General features: G+C 38.1%; 1 protein-coding gene across 1 annotated transcript in view; it reads left to right on the forward strand.

Moving 5' to 3' along the window:
- Positions 1–26,869, forward strand: part of LOC135462153 (zinc finger protein jing-like) — a 53,731-nt gene that overhangs the window by 14,803 nt on the left and 12,059 nt on the right. The window contains exons 2-3 of the mRNA XM_064739527.1: positions 20,096–20,176; positions 20,507–21,585. Of these exons, the coding sequence (XP_064595597.1) occupies positions 20,096–20,176; positions 20,507–21,585 (1,160 nt within the window). The remainder of the gene's footprint in view (positions 1–20,095; positions 20,177–20,506; positions 21,586–26,869) is intronic.

Here is a 26,869-nt window from a genome sequence, read left to right on the forward strand (position 1 = left end):
CACTTATTACCTTACCCAAATGTTCTTTTTTAATAAAGAAACAAACATTTTTCAGTATTTAATGCTTAAACAGCAAATCTGGTGAAAGGATTATGAATGGTATTTTTTTTTCTTTTTTGTTGAAGAAAGCTTTTAAGAGGCATTTAATTTGCCAGCATCTTTAATTTGATTTAATTCTGTAACAAGTACATGTAACTACAGAGTTGCAATACAAGATAACTTGTGCAAAAGAAAGTCACCCTCTAGTCTTTGAAGATCTTTAATATTAAGTAATTGTTACGACATTTGTTACGCTCATTTGTTTTGCAGAATTATTGATACACATTTTCACATTTAATTGCGGACACAATTAAAATGAGAACGGGTGATTAGGTGTTCATGATCTGAACATATTGACTGTGAATCCTGATAATTTACATGCCATATACATACATATACATGTGCATGTAATGGTGGAAACACTGGGCACTTTTTACTAGCATTCTGTCAGTAAATATTTGTTTTGAGAACGTCCTCAAATTTGATCATACATTGTCTGACACTATGCATGTATGTACGACTACAAAATGTTTTTTTTCGTGCTAACACCACAACAACTCTGCTAAAGTTTACATGTTGTGTAGCCTAAAGTATTGATGTTTTCACAGCTTTAGCCATGTGTATTTGTTGTTATTTGCTGTGTAGGCTTTAAAAAATGACATGGGACAATAATTAGCCAAGAGAAGGACACTTAAGAAATTGTGTGTTAAGGAAAGGAAAAAAAACTGCTATCTTTGTCGGAGACATGCTCAAAGCCAACTTCATAGAGAGCAGGTTCTCTTGTGTTGAATCCTTTAAACTTTGTAGATCATCAGGGACACAGTTACAAGGTTACAGTAGGAAAACAAGGGTTGTTAAGTTCAAGACGGCTAACAAAAAGAGTGGAATTTTTTCTTTTTTTTTTTAAATTTAAAAGTATGTTATTTTTGTTTAAATTATCCCAGTAAATATTATTTTGAATATGTGATACCAGTTATTATTGCAGTGTTTATAAAAATTTTGAAGATTTTTGCTCATGTTCATCTATTTTATGTGTTTCAGGTTGTTTAAATTTTTTAAAGTCATTTGTCAAACAATTTCAGACATGTTAAAATGCGCAGGCATGATATTATACAGGCATATTTGGTGTTTTGTTTCTCCATTCCCACATGTATGTCATGTGACCGGTTCTGCATTTCACATTTTACTTATTAGGTGTTTTACAGTCAATTTGCCTCTTAACTTTATTTACATGTCATCTTTGTTTTTTTTGTTTTTTTCTCTCACAACAAAAGTTGACTCCTGACCAGACAACCTGTTTATGTGGGTCAGACAGCCAATAGACCTTGGCTGCTAAAAATAGAATCTAGGTCAAAAGGTTGAAGGTTGCAAGGTCATGCTTGAATGACCTCACATGGATATGAGTGAGAGGGTTTTCCTGCTGTCTTGCATTGTCTGTAGAAAGGCTAGGTTGTGGCTGGCGAGAAGGTGTGGGCACACAGAGAAGGAGCTCACACGGACAATAAGTCAATGGAGTGTTCTACGGCTGTAGTGGAGAATTATAATGTCTTCCAAGGTTTACACGCTGCACCATGCTGCCCAAAACCTCCCAGGAGTTTAATGGAGGAGACTGGGCTGGGAATGCCGCAGTGGTGAGTGAGAACTTCTTTCTGATCTTCTTGGTCTTGTTCCTACAAGGCACTGTGTTTGTGTATGTGTAAGAGACGCTGAGCGAAGCGTCTTTGCCTTTTAAGAGGCCGTATGGGCTACATGGACAGATGCAGCTCTCTGCCAGCAGTAGGTTAACATGTGCTGCTAAGGCTGCTGGTGCAGACAGCACATCACACAGGCATGTTTAACTGCACTTCCGCGATACAGCATAACTTAATATAGACTTGTGTTGAGTGTGTGAGGAAGTTTGCTGCGGGTAAAACACGTGGGTTAGGTTCTGTTGTGCTGGTGTTTATATGCTGATCCTGTCTGGCCTCCCCACATACCACCCTCGATCAGATTGCATCTCTGGATCAGTATACTCTTTATACCTATGCAGGCTGGAAAGGGATTATAGTCCTCTTCCTCAGGCAGAACAGGAATTCACCATGCTGTATACTTGTACATATATGTATAGGTGTGTATAGAAAAGTGTGTTAATGGCTTCAAGCTTCGTGCCCATTTATAGCCAGGCGCGTGTCTGGTGGTGCGAATGCAGCTGGTATGATTGGGAGGTTAGCCACCAAAATCGGTTCACTGTAGCACTAAGCAGCCCCCTTAAAGCCTTATAAGATCATAGGCTGACAGATGTGTGCTGTAGCAGACCTGGACTTCCCTCTCTCACTGACATATGGGAAGCTCATTGACGGAGGGTATCCACATGGCCCTTTCCCCAGCCTGTAGGAGCAGAGTCCCTGATTGTTGGATCATGCTACCGGGTACTCTAGCCAGCCCTTCTGTCTTTCCCTGGCCAGTCCTTCTCCTTACCCCTGTCAGTCCAGAACCAGATGGTGCCAGCAGCTGCCCATTCACCATCCGCTCAGTCCACTGGGTCCATCCCCACCCACTGTCAGGGGTTTGTAATATGTATGAGTTAGTTTAACATAACATGATGATGGCTGTGAAGAGTTGAAAAGATCCCCTGGTATTATTGCAACCCATACAAACTGAACGACCAATTGATTTATTATACAGTGCTGCAGTAAATGAGACTTGTGCACCCTCAAAACCTACCCACTCTTGCTACATCTCCTCGCAAATTATGCAAGAACGGGATTATAATCAATACTACGGTCATAAATCTTACCGATATTGTTACGTAAATCTCCAAACTCACATCGTCTGGCTGTTTTTCTCCCCCCGTGTACAATTCCCTTCTCGTATTGGGTGTTTTTTTTTTTTAATCGAAAGCTAAAGCTTGTGTGATAAATTCATCCATCAAGTCGTGGACATTTCTGTCCCGATGCGAAAACATCATTTTCTGCTAGGAATGGTTCTAATAACAAGTGTAGTTGGAACAGTGTCTACTTAATTTTTCATTGACCAATCGGATTTATTCTGATAATTAACTAAGCCTGCAGAATTATGATCAGTGTAAATACATGCAGTTATACTAATGTTTATAGATGTACTACAGATACATGAAATTCAGAATAATTAAGGAATCAAAAGTAAAGTTACAACTATTGAATTGTAACCTATTAAATACTTCTCACAATAATTATATATACATGTATATTATTTCTAATTATTCTAGGAATTACTGTGTTACCTTTAAATTACCTTGCATCTTCGGGAAATTTTTGAATCACATGAAAGGCCAGACTATGTATAATTTCACCCTGCTACCTGCACTTGTATAAAGGATTATCACCATCTGTGAGAGGAACAAAAACAAGTTGTTTTATTTTGCTGTGTAAGGCAGACCCATGGCTGTTTTACTATAGATCGTTACTTTTTCACCAATTAAGCCATTGTGCACAAATTCACAGATGATCAGTAGAAGAATTATCTACTCCAGACTTGCTACTCTTCCATTTTTGTAGCACAGGTACATCAGTTTAGCCTTTTAATTAGTCTAATATTGCTTTTTAATTTCTCATTAAACATGATACAAAGAAAAAAAAAAGGGGGGGTGGTTAAAGAATTTGTGTTAAAAGCATACTATCAAAATGACAAAGAACTGATGTAAAAACAGTTGATGATGAAGGCCAGGATTCAAAGAAAAGAAAGAGGTAATCTTCATCACAGTGTTGATTGTACCGGTCTTAAATTGCCTGTGGCCCAGCTGTCATTTTACAAGTACACCTGTGTAGAAAATTAATAAAGTGTTCAAAGAATGATCCAATGTAATTTGAAATAAAACAGAGTACAATGTATTAGTATGAGGCCTGCGTGTATATAAATTATAATAAAGGTGTGCATGCTCTTGTAGGCCTTTACTTTTAAAACAGTACATATTTGGAGAGTTTGACATGTCAGTATCATGCGTCAAAGGGCTGTACACTCTGCTGAACAAGTTTCCACCGGTTATATCATGCATAGTTTGAATAGTTTACATGTCATCAGGATGTCTGGCACATTACCAAATAAAAGTGTTTTTAGTGCTATCTTTGACATCAACATGATGTTATATATACTCCTCTGGCTGGTCATTCTTGAAATTTATGAAAAAATATAAAGATGTTAAGAAACGAAAAAACAATCAAGGTAGAGAGGTGGAAAGAAAGAAGAAATTTAACTGTGTACAATTGTTGGTCTGTACAAATTTATTACCTTAGAATCAAATCTGTGTTTGCAGTAGAAGGTTTGTACGTGAATATCATCAGCCTAAGGCCTTTAAAACTTAAATGTATGAAGAGGGAAAGTTAAACGTGACAGTGAAAAACATTGAAATGTTGGGAGGAAAAAAATAAATTAGTTTTTTCTACCTGACTGACTTGCCATCCTCATATATGTATATATGTCTCAGCGTATGGTTTTAATCAATAAAAAAAAGAAAAGGTTTTGCCCAGAAAAATAATTTACATGTAGCATATAATTGTACTTCTATATACTGTATGTATGGTCATAAGAGTTTGCTTGTCAGCTACATGTTCATGTGTTTTGTGAAAGGAGTTCAGTCACTGATGCATATACATGGACAGTGATGCATGAAAGCATAAAAAAGTCCAGATAAGATAACTTACTTTTTATAATATGCATGTAACCATTTTAAGAGAGGAGTCTAAGAGCGAAGGCAAGAGCAAAACATTTTGCTTTGTCATGAATTACGAGCAAACATGTTACTCTGAACTGTCCACTGGTTGTGTTTTCATGGGCAGTTTTACTGTGGAAAACAATTCATTGCAGCACATTGTCTGTAATCCAGAGACAAAATACAACACAGGTTGGTTGTATTTCTGGTTTGTCTGAGGCAAGGTGTATATGGTTGTCTAAATTTGAAAAAGCACAGTGTATGAAGTGTGCCACACCTGCTCATGTTATATAACCATCCCAACAGAGCCAATACCTTCACAGCATGTTCTTCTCTACTTTTGTGGGCTGCGGGGCCTGTCTGGGTTTACCTGTGCTTAAAGAAATCAGCCATGCCTTTGTATAGGAACTGTACCTGCAAATTAGCATTGAGGCAGAGGTTAGCCAAGCCTGACCTCATTCCTACAGCAGGTGGTAAGGTAATCACCAGTAAAAGTGATAACAGTTTAGCTGATTAGTGAAGCCAGGGGGAAATCACTACACCAACAGGATGCTCCTACACACTGTTCAACAGACAGCTTTTATTAGGACTAGCGCCATCATGGAATACATTATAGAGTTATTAATACTCAGTATATGAAAAAAAATGTTTCCAGATGGAGTAAAGGGATAATGAATCCTGCTGATATCTGTGATCAGAGTGTGAACATAAGTGGTGGATTTATAGTCATTTTCCAACTCACATCTTGGTATAGATGTATATGGTTGCAATTCTGAGGAGGATTTATTGATATAAAAGAAAAAACAAAATTTCTGTGGAGGTCAGTAGTGTAAATAAATAAATGAATGAAAAACTTGAATTAAGTTTAAGTCATGGAGTCAAGATAATAGGCAGCCTTCTGAATAATGCAAACAGAAAATATATTTGTCATGGTGATACACTTCTGTTCTGATACATTTGTTCCAGTTTTTTTTTTCCTTTTGTCAGATAGGCTTCAATCAAGTCATCATTTACTCGTGGTAAATGGTAGGAAATTGATTTCCCGAGAGGCCCCTTAACCCAGCAGTCACAAACTGCATACATGTATCTTTAAAGTGCTGTGAAGAGTTGGGTGGGGGAAGCAGGTGGGGAAAGGAGGTGTGGTGTTGATGGATCCAAAGGGTGAACTAACATTGGACTTTTCTAAGCGTTCAATGTGTGAATACATTTTTATTACTTAAACTGGTTTGTCAAATTAGAACACATGCTTTGCACATGATCGTTTACTTTGCAGTGTTAGGGGTTAAAAATATTGGCTTTTTATACAAGTGTGGATTAATCCGGGTAGGAATTGTGCCATGTAAACGTGAAAGTAATGATAATCAGATGAGAGTTATCCCAGCTATGTATCAATTACAGGGATAATATTGCCTATACACACTGGCTGAATTTCATTAACATACCATACACTATATGTGAGAAATCTGCTGAAGACTTTCACGTATGACCCGGGGCAGTCATAATAGGCGTCAAATCTTAGGCAGGTATGTCATTTGCATGTTGATTTCTGTCTCTTGTGTAAGATATGAAGAAATTTCCATTAATACTTAATTAGTGAACATGTAAGCTTGTCTAGAAGGAAGTGCCATTTTACACAAGTGTTAGATACACATGGGACAAAAGATTGCATAAAGCCTGTTTGATGGCTTACAAAAGGGCCTTAGGAAGTCTGTTAAACAAAGAGGAACTGTGATGTCTTTGTTCATACTGCAAGCTTAGATGAAAAATCTCTAAGAAGAGATATTCAAAATGCTTGCATTTGTTAGATCAGAAGAGATGCCTTACATTTTAATTCTAAATTCTAGCAAGTCATGATATAAATACCCGTATAATAGATATTTCAGAGAAGACATTTTAATGAAATAGTTTTGCAAAATGGAATACATTTGGTGTACATGTATTCTATATTTGGAAGTTTTTCATGGTGACAGTTTTGATAGGTGTAAAATTTTCACTCCTCGATCTTGTAGTTGATCTTTAAAGATCTCTCCAGACAGTAATGAAGATTGTCACAAAGCATGTAAATTTGTGAATATTGTACTGTTATCATTTGAATCCGGTTTGACCTCAAGAGGACAAACTAGCAGCTAAAATTTGCCAAGGTGTGATATTGTTCTCTGATTTAAAAGTGTACGAAAAACTTCAGCCAGATACATGGGCTATTTGGAAAAAGTCTGCTTGTACATGGTGTTAATAACCATCCTAGGAGAACAGCAGATGGCTAGATAGTGTGCGTGATGGACAGGTTTAGAGAGAAAAACTACAGGTATGTGTAGATTTGTAAATAAACCCTTGTTATGGCACAGACAATGATAACAATCCGCTCAGGTTCCACACTATCCACCCCTGCTCTCTTTTGCTCTCCCTGGGTGAGGCCCAAAAGCCGACCTGGCGGTGAATTTGTCGTACTACTGTAGTCTTGAGAAATTCACTACCCTTTTTGCCAACCAGTGTACCCATAGAAATGAATACTTCTCTGTAGCCCTGGTTAATTATTTATCCAGTGTAATAATCTGGCAGCTGCCTCTCAGCTTTTTTGTCTCATAACATTGGCTTTCCCTGTTACTTTATAACACTCTTGTTGAGTGTAATTTTTCAGCGTCATAATCTTCACCTGTATTAAACACCAGCTTGAGTTCCAAGTGATGCACAAAGTAAAATGTTACAGGTATTTTTTACTTCCCAAATGTTCATGATCTGAACTGGTGTCAAATGTCAGAACTTAATCTTCAGAAATGTGAAGGATGTCTGTGTAGATAGAATATATGTACCCTAATTCCTCATTCTTTTTGCATATGAAAGAGCAACTTTCAGCGATGGTTTTGCACATTTTTTATTTGATTTTGGAGACAAAGCAATGTTGGTTGAATTGGCCAGTTTCAGTTCTTCACAAAAAGTATAATTTTGTCAGTCACCACAGAATAATGCCTTTAGAGTAATCTTGCAAACATGCAAAAAGGTTGAAGAATTACAGTACACACAGAAAAAGAAAGCACAGCATCACAAATTGTGAAAATACACTGATTTTCATATTGTGTAAACCAACTTCTCTTAAATGAAAAACAACTTAATACTTTTGTCAATAAATTTTAAATGTTCATATCAGGAAAGCCGATGTTACATAGTTATGTTTTGTTATTCACAGCTGATATACTCCTAAGCCAACATGCAGATGACCAGTGGCTAAAAATGAATTAATCCATTTTCTCTGTTCTGAGAAGTTCTCTAAGGACCAAAGAAGCCGTAAAATTGAGGGTTGTCTATTAGTTGGTCACATTAATATTGCGGGAACTTATTTATATGTCGTAGACAAGACAGAAAAACAAAAGCAAGTCATGAAGTGATGAGTGGCCAAAGCTGGCAGCTGGTAATACAGTAGTTGAGAACAGTAATAAGGTATTGATCTGATGATTAGGGTTAGTGTGTTGGCTGATAAAATAAGCCAGGTGAACACAGTCTGGGCTTTGATGTGAGCTAGTCTGCCGGCTACAAGACTGTCCCATATATACATGTCACTGCAGGGTATGTATGTAAGGTGATGCTGATCTTGAATTGGCTGACAGCAAGACCTGCTGCATATCACTGCATATCTCTCCAGGCCCTCACCATCGTACCACGCCAGTCTCCATAGAGACACACATTACAAATGATCGGCTGTAAAAATCAAATACTCCAGAGTTTATGGTGCAATTATCCCACCCCTCGGCCTGAAAAATTGATAGTGTGCAGATTTGGAGGGCTGTGGAAATGATGGTTGAGTGATAGGTACTGGCTGGGAATGAGGGGTAATATGGGGTGGTAAATAGGTGCATGTAAACTGACACATACACTGGTGGTGTCAGAATAGGAAACCCCTCTATGTAACGACTACTTGTCCTGTCTTGACAGATGAGATACAGAGTCAGCTTGTGTGCAGAGCCAAATCACTTCCGAGTCTGGTGAATTTTTCCCAAAAAGAGCGTGATTCTGTTTTAGAGAAATTATGAAATTTTAGTCTTTCTTACTCTATATTTGATTTTTAGTAGCAGCCAACAACTCTATAAATCATTCTGCCCGTGTTGATTGGTCAAATTCTAAACATCCTGTTTACAAGTAACTTGCACGTTACAAGTAATGTCAGTGTAACACAACTTTTAACTTTGTTCAGAATTTCACAGCTGTTGTAGATTTTTATTTTATTGATCACTTATAATTTGCTCTCAATATATGTGATCAGGTAGATGTACCAACAACTCTTCGCAGTGACTATTATATACCTGTAACAGTAAGCAAAATGCTATATGAATAATGTAGACAATAATCATTTTCAAGAATGATGTTTATCACTTCAGCTTTTGGTTTCCTGTTTACATGTACTTGTATTAGAGATCAAAATACATGAAAGGATACAGAGATTAACTCACCACTATTGACATTTGTTGTATTTAGCCTTGAATTGGTAGCAATTTTACATGTACATGTGTATATATAGATATGTAAATGTTCAGCTTATTTAAGGCTTATTTTATTTATAAAACAATTCTAAGAATGTCTGTGGTAATTCTTACAATATTCATGAATTTACCTTTTTTTACATCTACGTGTATATAATGCAAGTATTTATTATTTATATTATCAAAATAAATGCTGTGTTCTGACTTACCCTTTAATATATCAGGGTTAACAAGTTCACTCATATATAATTTCCAGTTATTGGCCAAATTCAATACATATATCAATTGAGAACCAAGTTCATTGTATTAAATTAGATTTTGGCAAGTCAAATTACAAAAGAAAACCATTGACAGATGGTTGATATCGTGATCTGTGGAAGGCATGAAACCAAAAATCTACTGGTACATGTAGATCTTGGATCATATTTAACATTCGTTTAAAGGTCGTGGTAAATACTTCTCTTGAGATGCTAAGAATAAGGATGACTGAGTTGTTGAGAGCAGAGACATAATTATCATTGGCATATATCTTAATTAGTTTTAAATCATAATAAGGAGTTATTTGTGTGTGATAGTGACATGTCCAGTGTTCACAGGACTGGTTATGGTTGATTACTCTCCATTTCCACCCCTACACCACCCCAACACACTCCTCCCTCCAGTCTGTAGTCTGCCAAACTATGATCGGTGTCACAAGAAATTAACTGTCTTATATCTTATACTTGACTGTAATCCATGCTACTTAACCGACACAGGGTCAGTCAACTCATATTGACAGAAGCTAACCACAAAAAATGTAATAAAATAGAATATAGATCAACTTAATTAGATGTTCTCAAGCATACAAATTACTCTGAAATTAAATTGATGTCATTTCTTGTGCTCTTCTCTTTAATAGATTCTGTCTAATTTTCACTTCCTGCTTTGCTGAAGCATACCATTATAGTACAGTAACATTTTCCTAACTATAAGTTCAGCAACTGAAATGTAAACTAGCTGGTCATATTTTCAGGTATAGAATTTCCCTATAAAGAAGGATGTTGAATTTGTGTAAATTGTAAACCTGAAGGTCTCCATTGCTGGGAGTGGCATATGTACACAGATCTGTTCATGCAATTTGCTAAAATTGCTGAGGGATTTGGTTGAGTGATTTGGGCACGCCCATTAAGGTTGTAACGATGATATGGCTGAAATATTGCCAACCTGGTGTAAAGCTACTATCATTCATTCATTCATTAAGGTTATATTACAGGGCTACTGTAAAAGCCCTGATTGTGTATAACATAGATGTTCATGTATACCACTCAGTTAGGTCATAACTAACTGTGGCCACTTGATGATGGCTCGGCTGGCACGTCAGGATGTACAGTGTATGTGGGCTGAGGTCACATGGGTTATATACTTTTGATCTGACAACTTGAAAAAACGCATCAACTTTTGATTGGAGTCCATGTCCCTTAGCACGCAGACTGAGGCCAGCCAGTCAGAATTCAAATGCTCTGTGGGTGAGGTATTGCCTGGTGATCACTGAAGATTTTATCCTCCAGTGAAATGAAATACAGTGATTGAAACACTCCTTCAGCTTTTTAGACTGGTGTTGTGGTTTAAACAAAGCTTTTTCTACAAAGTAAGGAAAAGTTTTAAAGGCCTTACGGAGCTATGAATTGTTTCCAAGCAAGTATGAATGAATATTCCGATATGTATGAAAATATCTGATTAAGTCTGAGTTCTGAAAGCCTCTGAGGATATGTAAGTCTGCATTTTTGATTATCCCAACAAGTATATATGCACTTGCATCTATCTGCATAAGTTTAATTTACTAAAGTTGAGACGAAAGTTTTAAAATTTCTTGGACTTATGAGTTGTTGTACTACAAGCCTGTTTTAATATTTTGATATGTGTGCGTGTGTGTATATACATGTCCAGTTAAATCTGATATAGAACGTCCATGTATAAAATTTAATGGTAGATTTGAAGAGAGTCTACAAAGGTTAGTTATTAATACTTGTGTCAAAATTCATTTAGTGATGATTTCTTTGAACTCGTGCGATATTTTCGTAGGTGATCATGTGAACATGCTGAAAAAGGACAGTATGTGGTGCTGATGATGGTTGTTGCTTGCAGACTGAAGCATATTCTGCTCCACAATGAGGTCATAGGCTCCACATATCTTTTGACTGTTTATACACAACCAGTTCAAATAGTGACAAACGAACCGTCATCTTTGACAATAACGCTGCTAAACCTCTCTTGCTTGAGATGAGCTTTGGAGTAATTCTCCTCGAATTAGCTGGCACGTTTGTCCGGGCCGGGTTCCTTTGTTATGTTCTGCAACCCCCTGCTGGCATCCGATAATGGCCCACTAAGAGAACTGATCTCCATGTATGCACCCAGCCTCACCATTGTAAACAATTTGTCTCTGGGCACACGCAGAATTCTTACCATGGTTGATCAGGAGCCAGAAGGGCAGAGGGGTTGTTTATGTGCATGTATGTGTACAAGTTGGTTAGTTCTCCCACTCCCCTCCTCCAACCCCACTAGTGCCCTCCTACTACATCTGCTGTACCCAGGTGTTTGTCAGCCTGATTCTCAGTGTGACCAATCACAGCTCTGAATGGACAGCCTTAGCACAGAGACAAAGTAATTGGTCATGCATCAGACCGTGGCTTTGAGGAGGGAACAATAGCGGGAGGCTGGGTGCTTAGCCTAAGGCGCGGTCTGCTCTCATCCACAATCAATATCCACTCCTCCTCTCCCCTCACTCCTTCACTCTGCAGCCACTACACTAACGGTGTAGATCTCCCTTTTGTCTTCATACACAGCACCCTTTACACCCTCCACAAGGGAACTTGTCACGAGCGTTGTTATAAAAGCGATTTTGTATGAATTGTAATACTGTGTCACTCTAATACTGAGAGATTGTCGTCATGTTAATGGTTTTAATAAGGCAGAAAGGTCTTTTGTTGCAGCACGCTACAAGCACTTTAATATTAATCTGATATTATCAGTGATATTGTATGTATTAAATTATACAATAATTTAGTTGCCAGCGTGGTTTTCGAGGTTTAACATCGGTAGAATTATATTGAGGTAATTGTAAACTAGAAGAGCTCAAATTCCAACAATAAGGAATAATGAAAGTGTATGATTATGTGACCTTGTTCTAACTGATAGCAAAGAAAGTGAAAACTGCATAAGCTCAAGTAATCAGTATGTATGATTCAAATTTTAATTTTCTTTTTTGAGTATATCCTATGGAATATAAACCTTTGTGGCACATTTATATGTAACAAAAGTTACACAGTGGAATATGACTCAGGAGTCTCTCACCAATGCGGTCACTGTGAGTTCAAGTCCAGCTCATGCTGGCTTTCTCTCCTGCCGTACGTGGGAAGGTCTGGTAGTAACCTGCTGATGGTCGTGGGTTTCCCCCGGGATCTGCTAGGTTTGAACCCACCATAATGCTGGCCACCGTGATATAAGTGAAATATTCTTGAGTACAGCATAAAATAACAGTCAAATAAATAAATAAATACACAGTGGAATTAGCTTCAAATATGGCTTAAAATGGACTGTGGAATTGGAAATTAAGTTTCTGCACACTGGTAAATCACTGCCCACTATTTATAAAAAAAACTGCTTGTTCCTTTCATTGGTCGTGCTTTACAAAACTGTGGCTAGGTTAGTTCAAGGACATTTGCCATTTTGAGCTGTCTCTTCAGTAAATATCACCATGGACATTAAGCCAGACAGGAGTGACAGCTGCATGTACGTGAACCCATAAAAAAACGTCTGTGTTACTAGCACACAGACACACACACACACACACACACACACATGTATGTATCAGAGGTAGTGTGCCTGTAGGATACTTTTAGAAAGGTGTCAGACTGCTTTTTCCCCAGAAACAAAGTTGAGATGAACACCATAAATGATACCTGCCTTTCTGAACAGATGCATTTACCTTCATAACACAAACTTGTTTATCTCATGTTCAGTTGGAAGCCAGACTGCATGTTGAAGGGCTTCAGAAAGCTGACCCTTATAACATACACGATCGAGATCAAGGTTTTCTGCTTGATTTTTTTTTTTTTGAAAGAATATCCATATTCCAATGACTGGATTATTCATTCACTCAAGGCAATTGATTTAAAACAACTGATTTTGACATCTAGAATATTATATTTGGTCATATTTTCAATAAAGGAAAAAAGTTTTTTTGGTAGGGTTAGCTATTTTGATACTCTCATATTATTTCTATACCATACTGTACTTTTTAAGCGAACTCTTCTTGCACGTATATAAATATTTCATAACTACAGTACATGTGATTACACATGTAGGCCGTAGATGATAAATTGAGTGTAGTATTGTTGATGTAGTGAGATGATAAATAGATATGACATCGGTTGCTGTGAGTGGACTCTACTTAAGATGTTTGTGTGGATAATGCCAAAACAGATCGTTAAGATACCTGCAGGCTCAGGTAACTCTACAATGATCATATACCAGACAAGTCAACAAGGCCTATTGAGGCTTCCATCCCAAGACTATTACCTACACACTCGATTTTCCTCAGATCTGCCTGGGATAAAATGTTTTGCAAACAGCGTAGGACTGCTGTGCCACTTTGCTTGAAATCCATTGCTATTTTTGCCCAACCTGTGTTATGGTGTTTGGCCCTTTGTTGCCACGTTTTGTCTATTTTTTCCGTCACCTCCCTTGAGGTAGGAATAGATAGGTGCCAGCTAGCTGTATTAAAGCTCCTGGTGCCAGTTCACATCTGTGTGTAATGCTCTACTAGTAGACTATTGATCCAGCAAGTGAAGCTGTAGGCTGTACAATCAGCTGGGAGTTCAGTCAGTCACCTGGCTGACTGGCTGGCTGGCTGAATGGACTGTAGGCCTCTTTTAGACTAGGTCAGTGTCAGGTCACTGGAATTTTAGGTTACTTGGTGTGAGCTGAGTTTAGCACACCCAGTCAGCGCTGTAGGTCAGCCTATACATGCACTTCCGGGCCAACAGCCTTCTGCTAATCAAGGCCATTATATAGTTGTACATGTATGTCAGTAGGTAGGCTGTGTGTGTGAGATGTTTTGTAGTCCTCTCTCCTCGGGTATTATTCTGATGAACTACAGTACTGACATATTGATTTGTTGATTGGCTCTTTGCTGTTATACTATATTGTCTGGATTGATAGGGTGATGAATTAATAGTGTTTCTATACAAAGAATCTCTAGGAACTTTATTGTAAGTATGTATTGGGTGTAACCCGCATCAGTCTCCTTATCCCCACCAGCCTAGGCTGCGGCAAGTTGATGTATCAAAAAATCAAATCATGTACTAAAATATTGGAGATTACACTAAAGTTACGAAATAGAAGTTATGTAATGCTAAAAATTCCATTTAAGTACCACACGCCGTTATCACTTACATGTACAGTGTACTTTACAAATTAGTGTTTTAATACTACAACTGATAGTTGTTTAAAACTGTGCTGACAAAATTGTATATTAGGAGTTAAGTTTAAACCAGAACTTGCGTTCTGGAATAATACCACAAGTCACATGGACATGTATGATTTTAATGACAGTTTTGTGATCGGGCAAGGACTTTTGTGTTCATTTTGTCTTTCACTTGATGTTAGAATGAATGAATGGTAATGGCTTAATGTGACCTGAGTAATATTGTAGCCATATTGTTATGAGTTAAAATGAACTTATTCTAATATTATATGTACATGTATGTGTATAATATAGTTTCATGTATACCCTGACATTGTCTTGTCCAAACTGATTTCTCACCTTTTAAAAGCAATGGTGTGAAACTGTTTAATTCCCTTTGTCATACAATCAATACACTGAAGTCTGAATTGTTTCCCTTTGTTCCAGTATGGCTGTGTAAATTTGCCTGAGCATGGATACAGCCAGACCATCACTGCAGGAACAAACATATCCAAAAGGATAGCAAAAATTGACCTTAGCGTTGATGACAATTTCCAGTAATTACATGTACATAACTCACAAGTGATAATTAACACAGAGTAAGCATATACTTTGATTTACCAGAGTTGTTTTGTGGGTATATGTATATTGAGGACATGACACCTTATCAAGATACCTACTTGCACACCCACTCTCACTATTTATCAGTACGTTAGTACTATGACAGACTTCTGTATTAAGATCTCTGGGTGGTGCAGATGTACAGGATACTGTAGCGTCGTTTTTGCATTGAAAAGTACATGTAGCTAAGCGTGGAGATGACAACTTGAATTGTATGGATTCCGGTCTTCTGGGTCTTCTCAGGGCGTAACTGAAGATAGCTGAGAGTTCAGATGTATTTAGAGTGTATTTTCACCTGATAAGGATAAAAAAAGAGAAGTAAAGTTTAGTTCTATGACTAATGGAGAAAAATTTACATGCATATAGTGTGTACCAAGTATTATAATGGCTAAAACAAATCATTTGTCTAGATTGATGAATGAGGTCATTGTCATGTATGTGTCGAGTTGTTCTTCAAATTCTTTTGCACATAAATAAAATTAAATTTACACATGTACATGACACTAGTCAGATTCTGGGCTTTTTATCTATATGTTATGATTTTATCTGGTAATTACCATTGAGTTTATAAGAATAGTTGCATTGATTGTCAGATCTACTCTTATCAGCCTTAATGATTTTCTCCAGGTTATCGACATAGTATCCAAAGGTCAGGGACTTCTGTGGAATTATAACTTCAACGTATCGTGACGATACTGAATTCTCACAAATCTGTTTCACCGTTAGGACGATAAGGATATAAAATTCTCAAACATTTCATGAAAAAAGGCTGAAGCATTAACTCACACCTCATCTGGACACCTTGGCAGTCATGTCTGTCTGTACCTGATGTAAATTTCTGAAATAAATGAGCAGAAATTGAATAAATCAGTCGTAAACTGGGGCTTCCAAACAGTGAGAGCTAAAGTACATGTCACAGAGAGTGAGCGATCATGATAGACACGCTTTTCAAGCATACACATCACAACTCAACATTATTGAGACATTCGTGATTCCACTCAGTGGAAAATATGGAGGTGATAGACAGGGCATGACATTCATGATTGATCTTAACCAGTAATATATTTATTTACAGAATGATACATGTTTGGCAAAGATGTAACTTTTGTAGGGAAACATGGAGAATAGTGAAGAAAACGAAACCACTTGCGCCTCTGATTGGTTGGTACGGTTTTTGTTTCTTGCTTCAGTAGAGCGGTATCAACCAAATTTGTACTGTGCCTGCCAAGGAGCGACCATCAATGTGTTGAAGAAGGGTGAAGCAAGTGTTTTCAAAATCTTTCTCGATAGACCCGTAAAATGCAGAAAATGTGATGATACATATTAATTTGTTCAAATAGAAATAACTGATTTCTGGCCAGATACTGATGAGAGCTTGAGCGTGGTTGTGCATACATTGGCAACCAGTGTAGTTACACATCATCGTCTTTGATTTGACCTCTAATCAGTTTCACATATCAAAGATATGACACAATATGGCTGAAGTTAATATTGCCAACGTGGTGTTCAGTCATAATCAGTCGTACAGATCAAAGATAAATGATGCATGTGTCTTACTCACCTTTTTTGTATACATGTAGAGATGAATTTCAAAACGACATGTATATGTACATTTAAGTTCAGGGTTCCATAAAACAGGCAGAATTATTCTAGAGAGAAATAGGCCTTCATAACAACTGTGTCTCTATGAGTTATAGTCCAGCTCATGCTGGCTTCGTCTCCAGCCGTAAGTGGGAAGGTCTGGCAGCAACCTGCGGATGGTCATGGGTTCCCCCGAGCTCTGCCCAGTTTCCTCCCACCATAATGCTGGCCGCCGTCGTATAAGTGAAATATTCTTGAGTACGGCGTTAAACACCAATCAAATAAATAAATAAATAAATAAATCATAACAAACACTACTTGTAGATTTAAATGTGTGGACATATTGAAATAGAGTAATGAATTGAATCATACAGTATTGATTCTAAAATGGTCTCTCTTGCACGGATATGTAGCTCTGTTAAATGTGTTTTTGACTGATCTTTACTGGCAATGGCTTATGAAGTGCAGACGGCCATGGAGTCATTGAAGTTCTAACCATGAACTACGAACACTTGTCTTAATAATCATATGACTTCATTTTATTCCTATGCTTCTGGCTACAGTATGGGATCTGTATTTTTGTATAACTTGTTGCCTGCTCCTGTACATTACGGCTAAGAAATTTTGATTTCAATTTGAGATTTCAAGTCTGGTAAAAAAATGTAGAGTTACTGTAAATCTTAAACCTTTTCCAACATTAAAATTATTTTATTGAGTGGAATTTATGCATACAATTATGAAAATGATGCTAAAATATCCTCAACATAAAACACTGATTAAATTAATAAAGAAATCAATCTTAACAGAATAGGTAAACTAGTGAGCTTTGAATTATTTACAGTGCTGTATTAGTAATTAATTTTTAAGTACATGTATGAAGATAATGATTTTTTTATTATATAGAGAGATGTATTAGTAGGGTTGATACAGAACTCTAAGATAGAAATCTAGGTTGACACAACTTTTGCATTTTTTGTTTACATGTTTCCATGACTGTGTTAGCCATGTACTCTGACAAGTAGGAAAGCTACACTTATTGTTATGTCATTGTTATGGATGGGCCAAAAAGCAAAGACAGAAAGGGTAAGAGCATGAGACTGTTTTGTCTGTCATTCCTTGTGGGTAGTGGCTGAACACATTTAGTTTACCTGCCCCCCAAAATGTACTGAAGTACAGAGTCTTGTTTTGCGGCTAGCTCTCCTCAGCTTCTATGACATTCCAAGTGGGAAGGCAAAGCTTATAAATGCCTGGGAACAGAGCTGTTCTGGCTTGTAACTGGCTGAACAGGACAGAGTTATGTCACGGCTTCCTGGAATAAATTAAAGGGAGCATGTGGTTATCAGGTACGTCTGTGCTCTGTGCTTATAGCCTGGCCTAGCCGGCCCCTTTAACAGCAGCCAGGGTGGCCGGCAAGCCAGAGTTAGGAGCTGACATTTAGCCGTGATCCTGTGTCAAGATGTGATCTCTGCGTGTTACAGATCAAGGCGATGGGACTGTTGGTTAACCCATTGCCTGACCTGACACTATAATAAAACTTCTCCTTTTTCCTCCAGTTGGGGTCGTCATGCCGAAGAGTCGCACCATTTAAAAATCACTTTTGTTTTAGCCCCATGGACATGGAGTGGTATAAAGTGTACGTGCTAGTGGAGGATGTGAATTGGCTGGCGGGTCAAGTCCGCCATGTAAGAAGTTAGCAGGAGAGTAAACAGAAACATGCTGTCTGTAACTCAGTATTGTCAGGAAAGTGAGGGGAAAAAATAAATGAGGTGTCACCCCCAGGAAATCTGTTTGACATGGATGCTGACACTTTTTTTTTTTCTTTCTCCTTCTCTATTTTATTTCAAATGCCAGGTTTAAGTGTCTGGGTCTAAAGGTGGGTTCTGTGTGTGGGGGTGGGGTGTTTGTGAGAAAGGCTAACAACGCCAAACTCCCTGACATCCTGACTTGATTCTACTTACTTAGCCAGCATTTTGGGGCTGAACAGCACAACAGAAAACAATTAGTCTGCCTTATGTTTTATTCATCGGGGACTCCCCTGACTGGAACCTTTGACATAGCTGTAATGTGACAGAGTCTTCTCACATACTTTGTTGTAGCAGTGCTCCCAGTCCATTATCACTGCCTGTCATTACTTCCAGCTAGCTTTCTGTGTTAGATTTATATTAGCGTGATTAATTTGTAGTCAGCAAAGCTGTTGGTGTACAGGTTTACTTGATTACCACATTCCTAATTTTGCAAGCACTTAGCGATCTGTAGACTGGTTGGCTTGTGTTATTTGGGAAAATAGGTGCTAATTATGTTACTCAGTAGTTACTCTCCTTGTTTGTTGTGCATTTTTTATGATAAACACATAGATACTATCTGTCAGGAGGATGGAATTTTTCAGGCTTCCAAAAGTTGTAATTCTGAAGGTTCTCCTGTGCTGTAAAACATCTGAGCACAACTGTCCCAAATTTTTAACCCTCCCCTACTCCCTCCAATATCAGAAACAAAGCTGCTTTGGCATAAAATCAAGTCATTCCATTGTAGGGGTACTGTACACACCTTTTGCATTTTATATTAAAGGGATTACTTGATGATGGATAATTTAGCCTTCTTGAGGGACTTTTTTTTATTAATTACTTATTAAAAACAAGTTGAAATACCTGTACTTTGATTCCAATTTCAACGAGGGAGGTGAGATAAATATTTCTTGATGATAATTAAACACTGATATTGATAATAATTGAGGTCAAGTTAGTGTAATTGTTTTAGTCCTGTCATTTATGCAGTGGATAATGTCATATAACATTATCTATGACATGAATGATTTAATGCTTTGTTTTGTGGATGTGACAAGTTGATGGGTATTTTTTGTCCCTGTGAGATATTTTAATTGTGTATTAAAAAGGCAGAAAAAGTCTTGTGAAGAACATGCCTAGTCTGTACGTCTTGGTCAGAGATTAAAGGCTTATCAGACCTAAAAATGGACTTTATTTTTTTTAGGCCATGATTCTAGGTCACCTAAAATTTAATAATATTATGCCTATAATGCATTTACCTTTTAATTAAAACAAACCGAGTGCAGAGTATTGAGAAAATATGATGTTATGTTTTTTCTTTCAAGCAGATTAGACTTCTCTTACTGAAATTAAGTGTTTTTATATATTTATATATTTGTCATGAAGCCTATTAATATTTATCTTATGTTATTTAAGGTGAGTTTAGTTACTTTAGCAAAGAAAACTTTGTGTATATATGTGTATTGATGGTAAATTTTTCTTTGTTTTACAGGAACTTTTATGATAAGCTTGGTAAAACAAATTGTGCTGTGAAAAGTGAGCCTGTGAAGAACTCTAGCCAGGAGAAAAGCAGGTAACCTACATGTAATCACTTATCGTTTTGGAAAGTGTACAGTGGCTTTGACGAGACTGTCATTGAGAAGAGTGTTTAAAACCAGTTTTTGACATACTTTTGTGCAGGACTGTTTGAAGCTTGCCGAAAAATTTGAACTGCATACACTGATTGTAAAATTTACTAATAAAAATAGTACAAGAACATGTACATTAGTGAAATTTCATGTAAAGTACTTTTGTTAAATGTTACTTTTAATCATGTTGACACATACAGTAAATGACTTACAATTTCGCCTATGATTAAGTTGTATATTTTAAACTGTCTTACATTTTCTTCTCTGTTCCACAGTGGTGTTGTTGGTTCAGGAACCTGTTGCCAGCTTTTGTCTAATAAAAAAGTGGTGTCAGAGTGTTGTACCAAAAACCAGAATGGAACCAGTGGGAGAACAAGCAGTTGTACACCAACCTCCAGTTGTGCCAGTGACACTAAAACTAGCTGCACTAGTAACACCAAAACCAGCAGCTGCACTAGTAACCCCAAAACCAACAGCTGCACTAGTGACACCAAAACCCACAGCTGCACTAGTGACACCAAAACTAGCTACACTAGTAACACCAAAACCAATTGCACTAGTGACACCAAGTCCAGCAGCTGCACAAGTGACACCAAATCCAGCTCTGCTAGCGGAAGTAGTACTGCTGTCAAGACTGAAAATGGCATTGGACTCGGCATTAGTAAAAGTGGCAGTCTACCCTGCGGTCCTCTGTCTATAGCAAGTGGCATAGAGTGTAGGTTGAATGCACGAGTGCCGTGTCATAACAGTAATGGTATAAACTTTGTATTCCGCCATCAGTCACCGACCGCTCTCACCTCATCACCTCTGGCCAGTCTCTGGCGCACGAACAGCTCTGAGTTGACCACGCCAGACACCTCCCGCTCGTCGACCCCGCTGCCCTTGTTTGGGGGCTTGTCACCATTCTGTGTGGGCCCTGGGGGTGGGGATGACATCAAAACCCAGGAGAAGGTGGAAGAGAAACCTGTGCTAATAGAGTGTAAGTGGAGTAAGTGTGGGGCGAGTCTGGACCCTGCCACTCTTATGGACCACATCAAACAGACTCACGTGGAGTCTCAGACAGGTAATGAAACGTTTGTCTGTCTCTGGGAGAAATGCAAAGTGTACAACAAGACCTCATGCTCCTTGTCCTGGCTGGACCGCCATATCTTGTGCCACAGCGGTAACAAACCGTTCAGGTGCATTGTGGAAGGCTGTGATCTTCGCTTCCCCTCTCAGCACACCCTGGAGCGACATGTGAACAACCATTTCAATACCCAGCCGCCCCCTAGTGCCCGCGCAGTTCGCTCCAGAGATGACACGCCCACCAAAATCTGCAGGAAGAAGAGATTGAAGAGGAAACGACCAGCACAAGGTGGGTGCCGTAATGAAGATAATCCGTGTTAGATAAACGACACAGTTTGCAGTACTTGCTGTTTGAGGCGAGTGATCACTCTCGTGCACACATTTTTTGGTCATCTTAGCTTTTGTGAGACTCTGCTGCAGCACTTTTTTACGAACATTTTCAAGCCCCAAAGAGGCCTGCACCAGTTTCATGGGTACATGAATTCTCTATCAAGTTTTTGAACTATGAACAACAGACCACTGAGCTGTAGGCCCAGTGAAAGTTCAATTAATGATGTCAGCCATAAGCGATCTCTGTGAAACAACAACAACAACAAAAAAATGTATTCTGGAAGCGCAACTTCTTATCTTTTATAACCAGGCTATGCTTTGACTACACAAAATGAAGACATAACTCAATGTTCAGTCAAAGACACAAGACGGGCATGCCAGATAGTTTGTCAGTGGAAATATCTTATAGATGGACCCACAGGAGGTCAGATTATTTCCTGGTTCAGTTTATCAGGCTAATCACACTAGCCAGTGATATAACCAGTTGGACATACAACCAGTTAGGCATAAAGAGCTACATCCTCAAAATTACTCAGTAGCAGTAGAAACCTTTCCACATCTGTATTACTACTAGGAGTCTATGACATTGGCTGATGCATGTGCCTTCCTAAACTGTGACGGAATGTTTAAACCATCCAGGTAGACAGTGACTGTTGTCAGCTGAGTATTTGCACAGCCAATCAGAGGGCTGCAGTGGCCACCTATAGTACACAGTTAGCCAATTATGGGAAGCGATTTGCATATCAAAGATAACTCCAGTGAATTGGTACTCAAACGGCCCACAATGACGTTTTTTTTTTTCGACCATAGCTCAACATTTACTCAACCATTTGCAGCATTGGAATTGTTTACGGATTGCCACATACAGTTCAAAATTTGCATATCAAAGACCACTCCAGCGAGTTGGTATTCGAACATCCCACAATGAGGTAGTGTTTTTTTTTTTACTACCATAGCTCAACATTTGCTCAGCCGTTTGTAGTGTTGGAATTGTTTGTGGATTGCCACGTACAATTCACAATTTGCATATCAAAGACCAGTGCCTCAGTTTTGTGCACAAACTTCCCACAATGACATCTTTGCCACCACAACATTTTACACTTTTATCTTTATTCTGATTCTGTTGTCTAGTTGACTGCTATAGCAGGTGAGCTGGTGGGATTCTCTGAATGCCTTGTTTTTCCCTGAAATTTGCTGAGTGGTTATTGGTGCACCACTTATATACACGTCAGAGAATACGATTCAAATATTGGAAATTTTGTGGGATTGTTCTTTATCATTTTAAAATAATTCACCTTGTAATATTTTGGGGAGCGATTTTTCTCTTTTTGTGAACACTCGCCATGGAGGTTTTAGGTGCACTGTTTTTAGCTCTCCTATAAATGACAGTGACTAAATATGGCCACAGTACGGAATTATTTAATCGGTGTTGTGTATTATTTTAAATATAATATGGCAGTCAAAAAAATGTTGTAATGGTGAACCTGCTTTGAAATGGCTGTAACATCTGGACCCACGATGATTCACGAAGACATCATTTTCATTGTGAAAAGAGTAAAAATTAGAGAAAATTGAGTTTAAAGGTGAACCGTCCTAGTTTTCTTTCTCATTTTACCTAACTGAATGGTATACCGGTAATATGGGAAAAAATGTTGTAAAAAACTTGTAGAAAATTAAAAATATTAACAACAAAAATTCCGAGGAAAAAACTCACATCGCTTGTCTGCCCCTGAAAGGCGCTATTGTGCCAAGTGTGTGTGACATAACGGTGGTCAGCCACATTGGATTTGATCCATGTTTTTTTACACGAAAACTGCTTTTGTGACCAGGAATGTTGAAAATAACAGGCACTGCTTCCTGTTTCAACCGTTGTCAGATTTTTTATTTTCCGTTCCACTTTAGAATCCAATTCCAAACCCCATTTTTAGCCGGCATGAAATGGTCTCGTCGCATAGCTATTATCCATTATCGTCGCATGGAGAGGTCCATGAAAGGCATGAAATCTAATCCCATCGCAATTCGGTGTGAGATTAGCACAGTTCATAGCTGCCCAAAATGGCATCGCTCCACTGTCATAAACTATCGGGACATCAAGGGCAGATAAGCGTGTAGAGAATACCAAGCTTTGTGAAACTCGGCCTGACAGCCTTTTTTTACAACATCTAGCGATTTTAATTCTTTAAATCACTTCGGTTCCGTGTTCCAGTTACCTCTAGGTTATACTGTGTCAATTTTGCAAGAGAAATTTCCTTTAAAACCTTCACCTTTAAAATGTTTTTTTGTAAAAAATCAAGGCCCTGTTGTTTCGAAAAAAAAAAAAAAAAAGTGCACCAAAGTAAATTTATTCACTCCATGGAAATGAACATCATAAGATCTCCCTAAGGCTGTTAAGGCCATTGGATAGGAAAGGAGTTGTCTCTATAAATAATGATAAGTAGCTGGAGCAACAGAGTGGTGCATGTGTGTCTGTCTGACAGGTGAACTACTAGCTCAGCTTCTGCATACTTCCATGGTGTATAGCAGATGGAAATCTGATGTGTATATGGTACTGTACATAAAGCTGGTAACAAGATATACTTGCCTTTCTGGAGTCACCCTATTTGTAGTACTCTTTATTATATACATATACAGTAATTACTTTAATATGCTGTCATTTTCAGCCAAGTTAATGCACAGTGAGAGAGGTAGAATGTCAGTATCCATGATACAAGCAGAAGAATCTCACCATTTCAGAAGTGAACATTCCTTATGAACGGTGGTGACATTTGGTATCACCAGCATGCTAACTATTCTTTTCATGTTTGGGATGGTTGTATATGTACCTCTTGTGTAAGGAAAAGGGCCTTGCCTTTCAGTCACTGACACATGAGGTACGGGAATTTGTCGGCTCTCGTTGTTCACAATAACGCAATAAGTTGGGAGTCTCCCACAAATACGGTCGCTATCAGTTCAAGTCCAGCTCATCGCTGGCTTCCTCTCCAGTTGTGCTTGGAAAGGTCTGTCTGTAACCTGCGGATAGTCATAGGTTTCTAGGGTTTTGCCGCTTACCTCCCACTATAATGCTGTCTGCTGTGACATAAGATGAAATATTCGTAAAACACCAATCAAAGAAATAAATGTTATTTCATTTACCTATAAACTTGATCGTTATTGATACTAAAAGCATCGAAACCTATATTGTAGATTATTTTTTCATGTATACTACGCTTTGTTGCTTTTGGTAACATCAGAACTTAACAATAGTTGTGTGCAAAATGATAACATCTACATGTTGGACAATTTTCAGTCATCATCAGATTCCATCTTATTTCCATTGTTGGTAATCTGATCTCGGTAACAGATTATGTGTGTGCATGTGCCTGAGTGCAGTCCAGTCTCTTTGTCTGGTAATACAATACCGGTTGAGTGTTTTGTAAGTCATTAGAAGGGAATGTGTATTGTTTGACTACACTGCTAATAGTTATGCCATGAACCTCGGCAACAGTTGCTAGGATATTTGACATCCAACACTTAACCTGGGACAGGTCAAAGGTTGAATACATGGAAAGCCAGATGGTAAATGTAGCAGTGCTTGCCTATATGACTGGGGAAAAATACTTTGGCAAAAGTGGAGGGCTGGAATATTTCCCTCATGACATCCTGCCCAAGACTTTCCCACATTTAAACTTCTAAGTGGTTTTCCATGCTTGCCCCAAACACATGTGTGCCATGGTCTGGAAGTCTGGCAAACATGTACATGGACATGGACAGTATAATCAGTATTTATTCTGCTGACCTATATTAAACTCTGTGGTTTTGTATGTATTATCAAATTTGAATTTCAAATTATCACATGTATATCAATATGGTACATGTATCCAAATGGCAATGGGGCCAAAAAACCACTGGTGTCTGAGTGGCTGTAGGACAGTTTTATGTCTTTCAGGTCACATGGGAATCAACACAGATTAACAATATTTGACACGAGTCCTCAGGGAGATGGTGCAGTCTAACATCTTCATCATATATAACATACAAATCTGTAGCTCACAGGAAGGAAAGTTTATCCGTAACTGGCCAATGGTTGGTGGTGTACCCATCCTTGAAATCGATTGACAAATTGTTCAATTGAGGCATTAAACAAGAGTCAGATAGTAACAAGTAGATATGAGTCAGTCTTGTGGTTGTTCAAGCCAAGAATTGTTTGGCAGTCAGAACTAGTATTTGATTTCTATTTTACTTTGTGCGAAAATATTTCACGTACCCTGGTAAGGCACCCTTTGACACCTTCTGATTTCACGCTGCAGTTGAAGTAATGGTAGATGGCACAGTAAGGGTTACTTTGTATTGATTGAGGTCTTGCGATCTCGGAGGAAATGGATCAGACAGGTTAACTAGCCTATGTACTTTACACCAGAACCACACACCAGATGTTGAGTCTAATATATAGTACATATCTACTCCATTTTATTTTCACCTTTTTACTAACCATCAGTGCATGATCAGATTGAAATAATAAGCCATTTGCTCAACATTTGAAATATGTGCATGTACATGGTGCTAGAGACTACACAGATACAGTGTATCAATTGATCAGTGCAGTGTTTGTGTGACAATCTGCAAATGTTCTGCTTGTGATGGAATCATCTGTATCCAGATCACTGCAACAAAGCCAGTGGAAAACAGGCGAATTGTTTACTGCAAAGTCAATATATGTATTTATAGACTAGCTTTTTGAGCTGTAGGTTAAACAGTGTTTTTGCAGAGGAAATGTGAGCACTGCTTCAAAAAAAGAGAAAAAAGAATTGACACGATATGTGTAGCATGAGGAGAAGCATGCGATTGCCGTTTCCCAAGTGGTGGTCTTATAACAATATCAGCATCTGGTAGAGATTTTCTCTCAGCCTGCTGTCAGTGGGAGTGACAATTTACCATCCCATCTCTGGTTTCTACAAGTTTATTCTCACTCCTCAATAATACTCTGACTGGCTCTTAAATCTGGGGCCTGAGTGATCATTCATAAAGGAGGAGGTTCCAGCCAGAGCAGTGTCTCGTCATTGAGGTCACAGGTTCACTCCAACTGAGAGCCATCTATTTATTTCTGTATTTTGTGTCAGTCAAAGGCTGAGTTTAATGAATTCTCTATCTCTGAACTGTTATTTAAAAACAAGAGCCTTCAGCTTTATATGCTCATCTTGTTTTTACACAAAGGTATATATGTATGTTACATGTGGAATACTTGAGGAATATGTGTGCATGTATTT

Source organism: Liolophura sinensis, chromosome 1 (assembly GCF_032854445.1).
Source record: "Liolophura sinensis isolate JHLJ2023 chromosome 1, CUHK_Ljap_v2, whole genome shotgun sequence".
Classification (NCBI taxonomy): domain Eukaryota; kingdom Metazoa; phylum Mollusca; class Polyplacophora; order Chitonida; family Chitonidae; genus Liolophura; species Liolophura sinensis.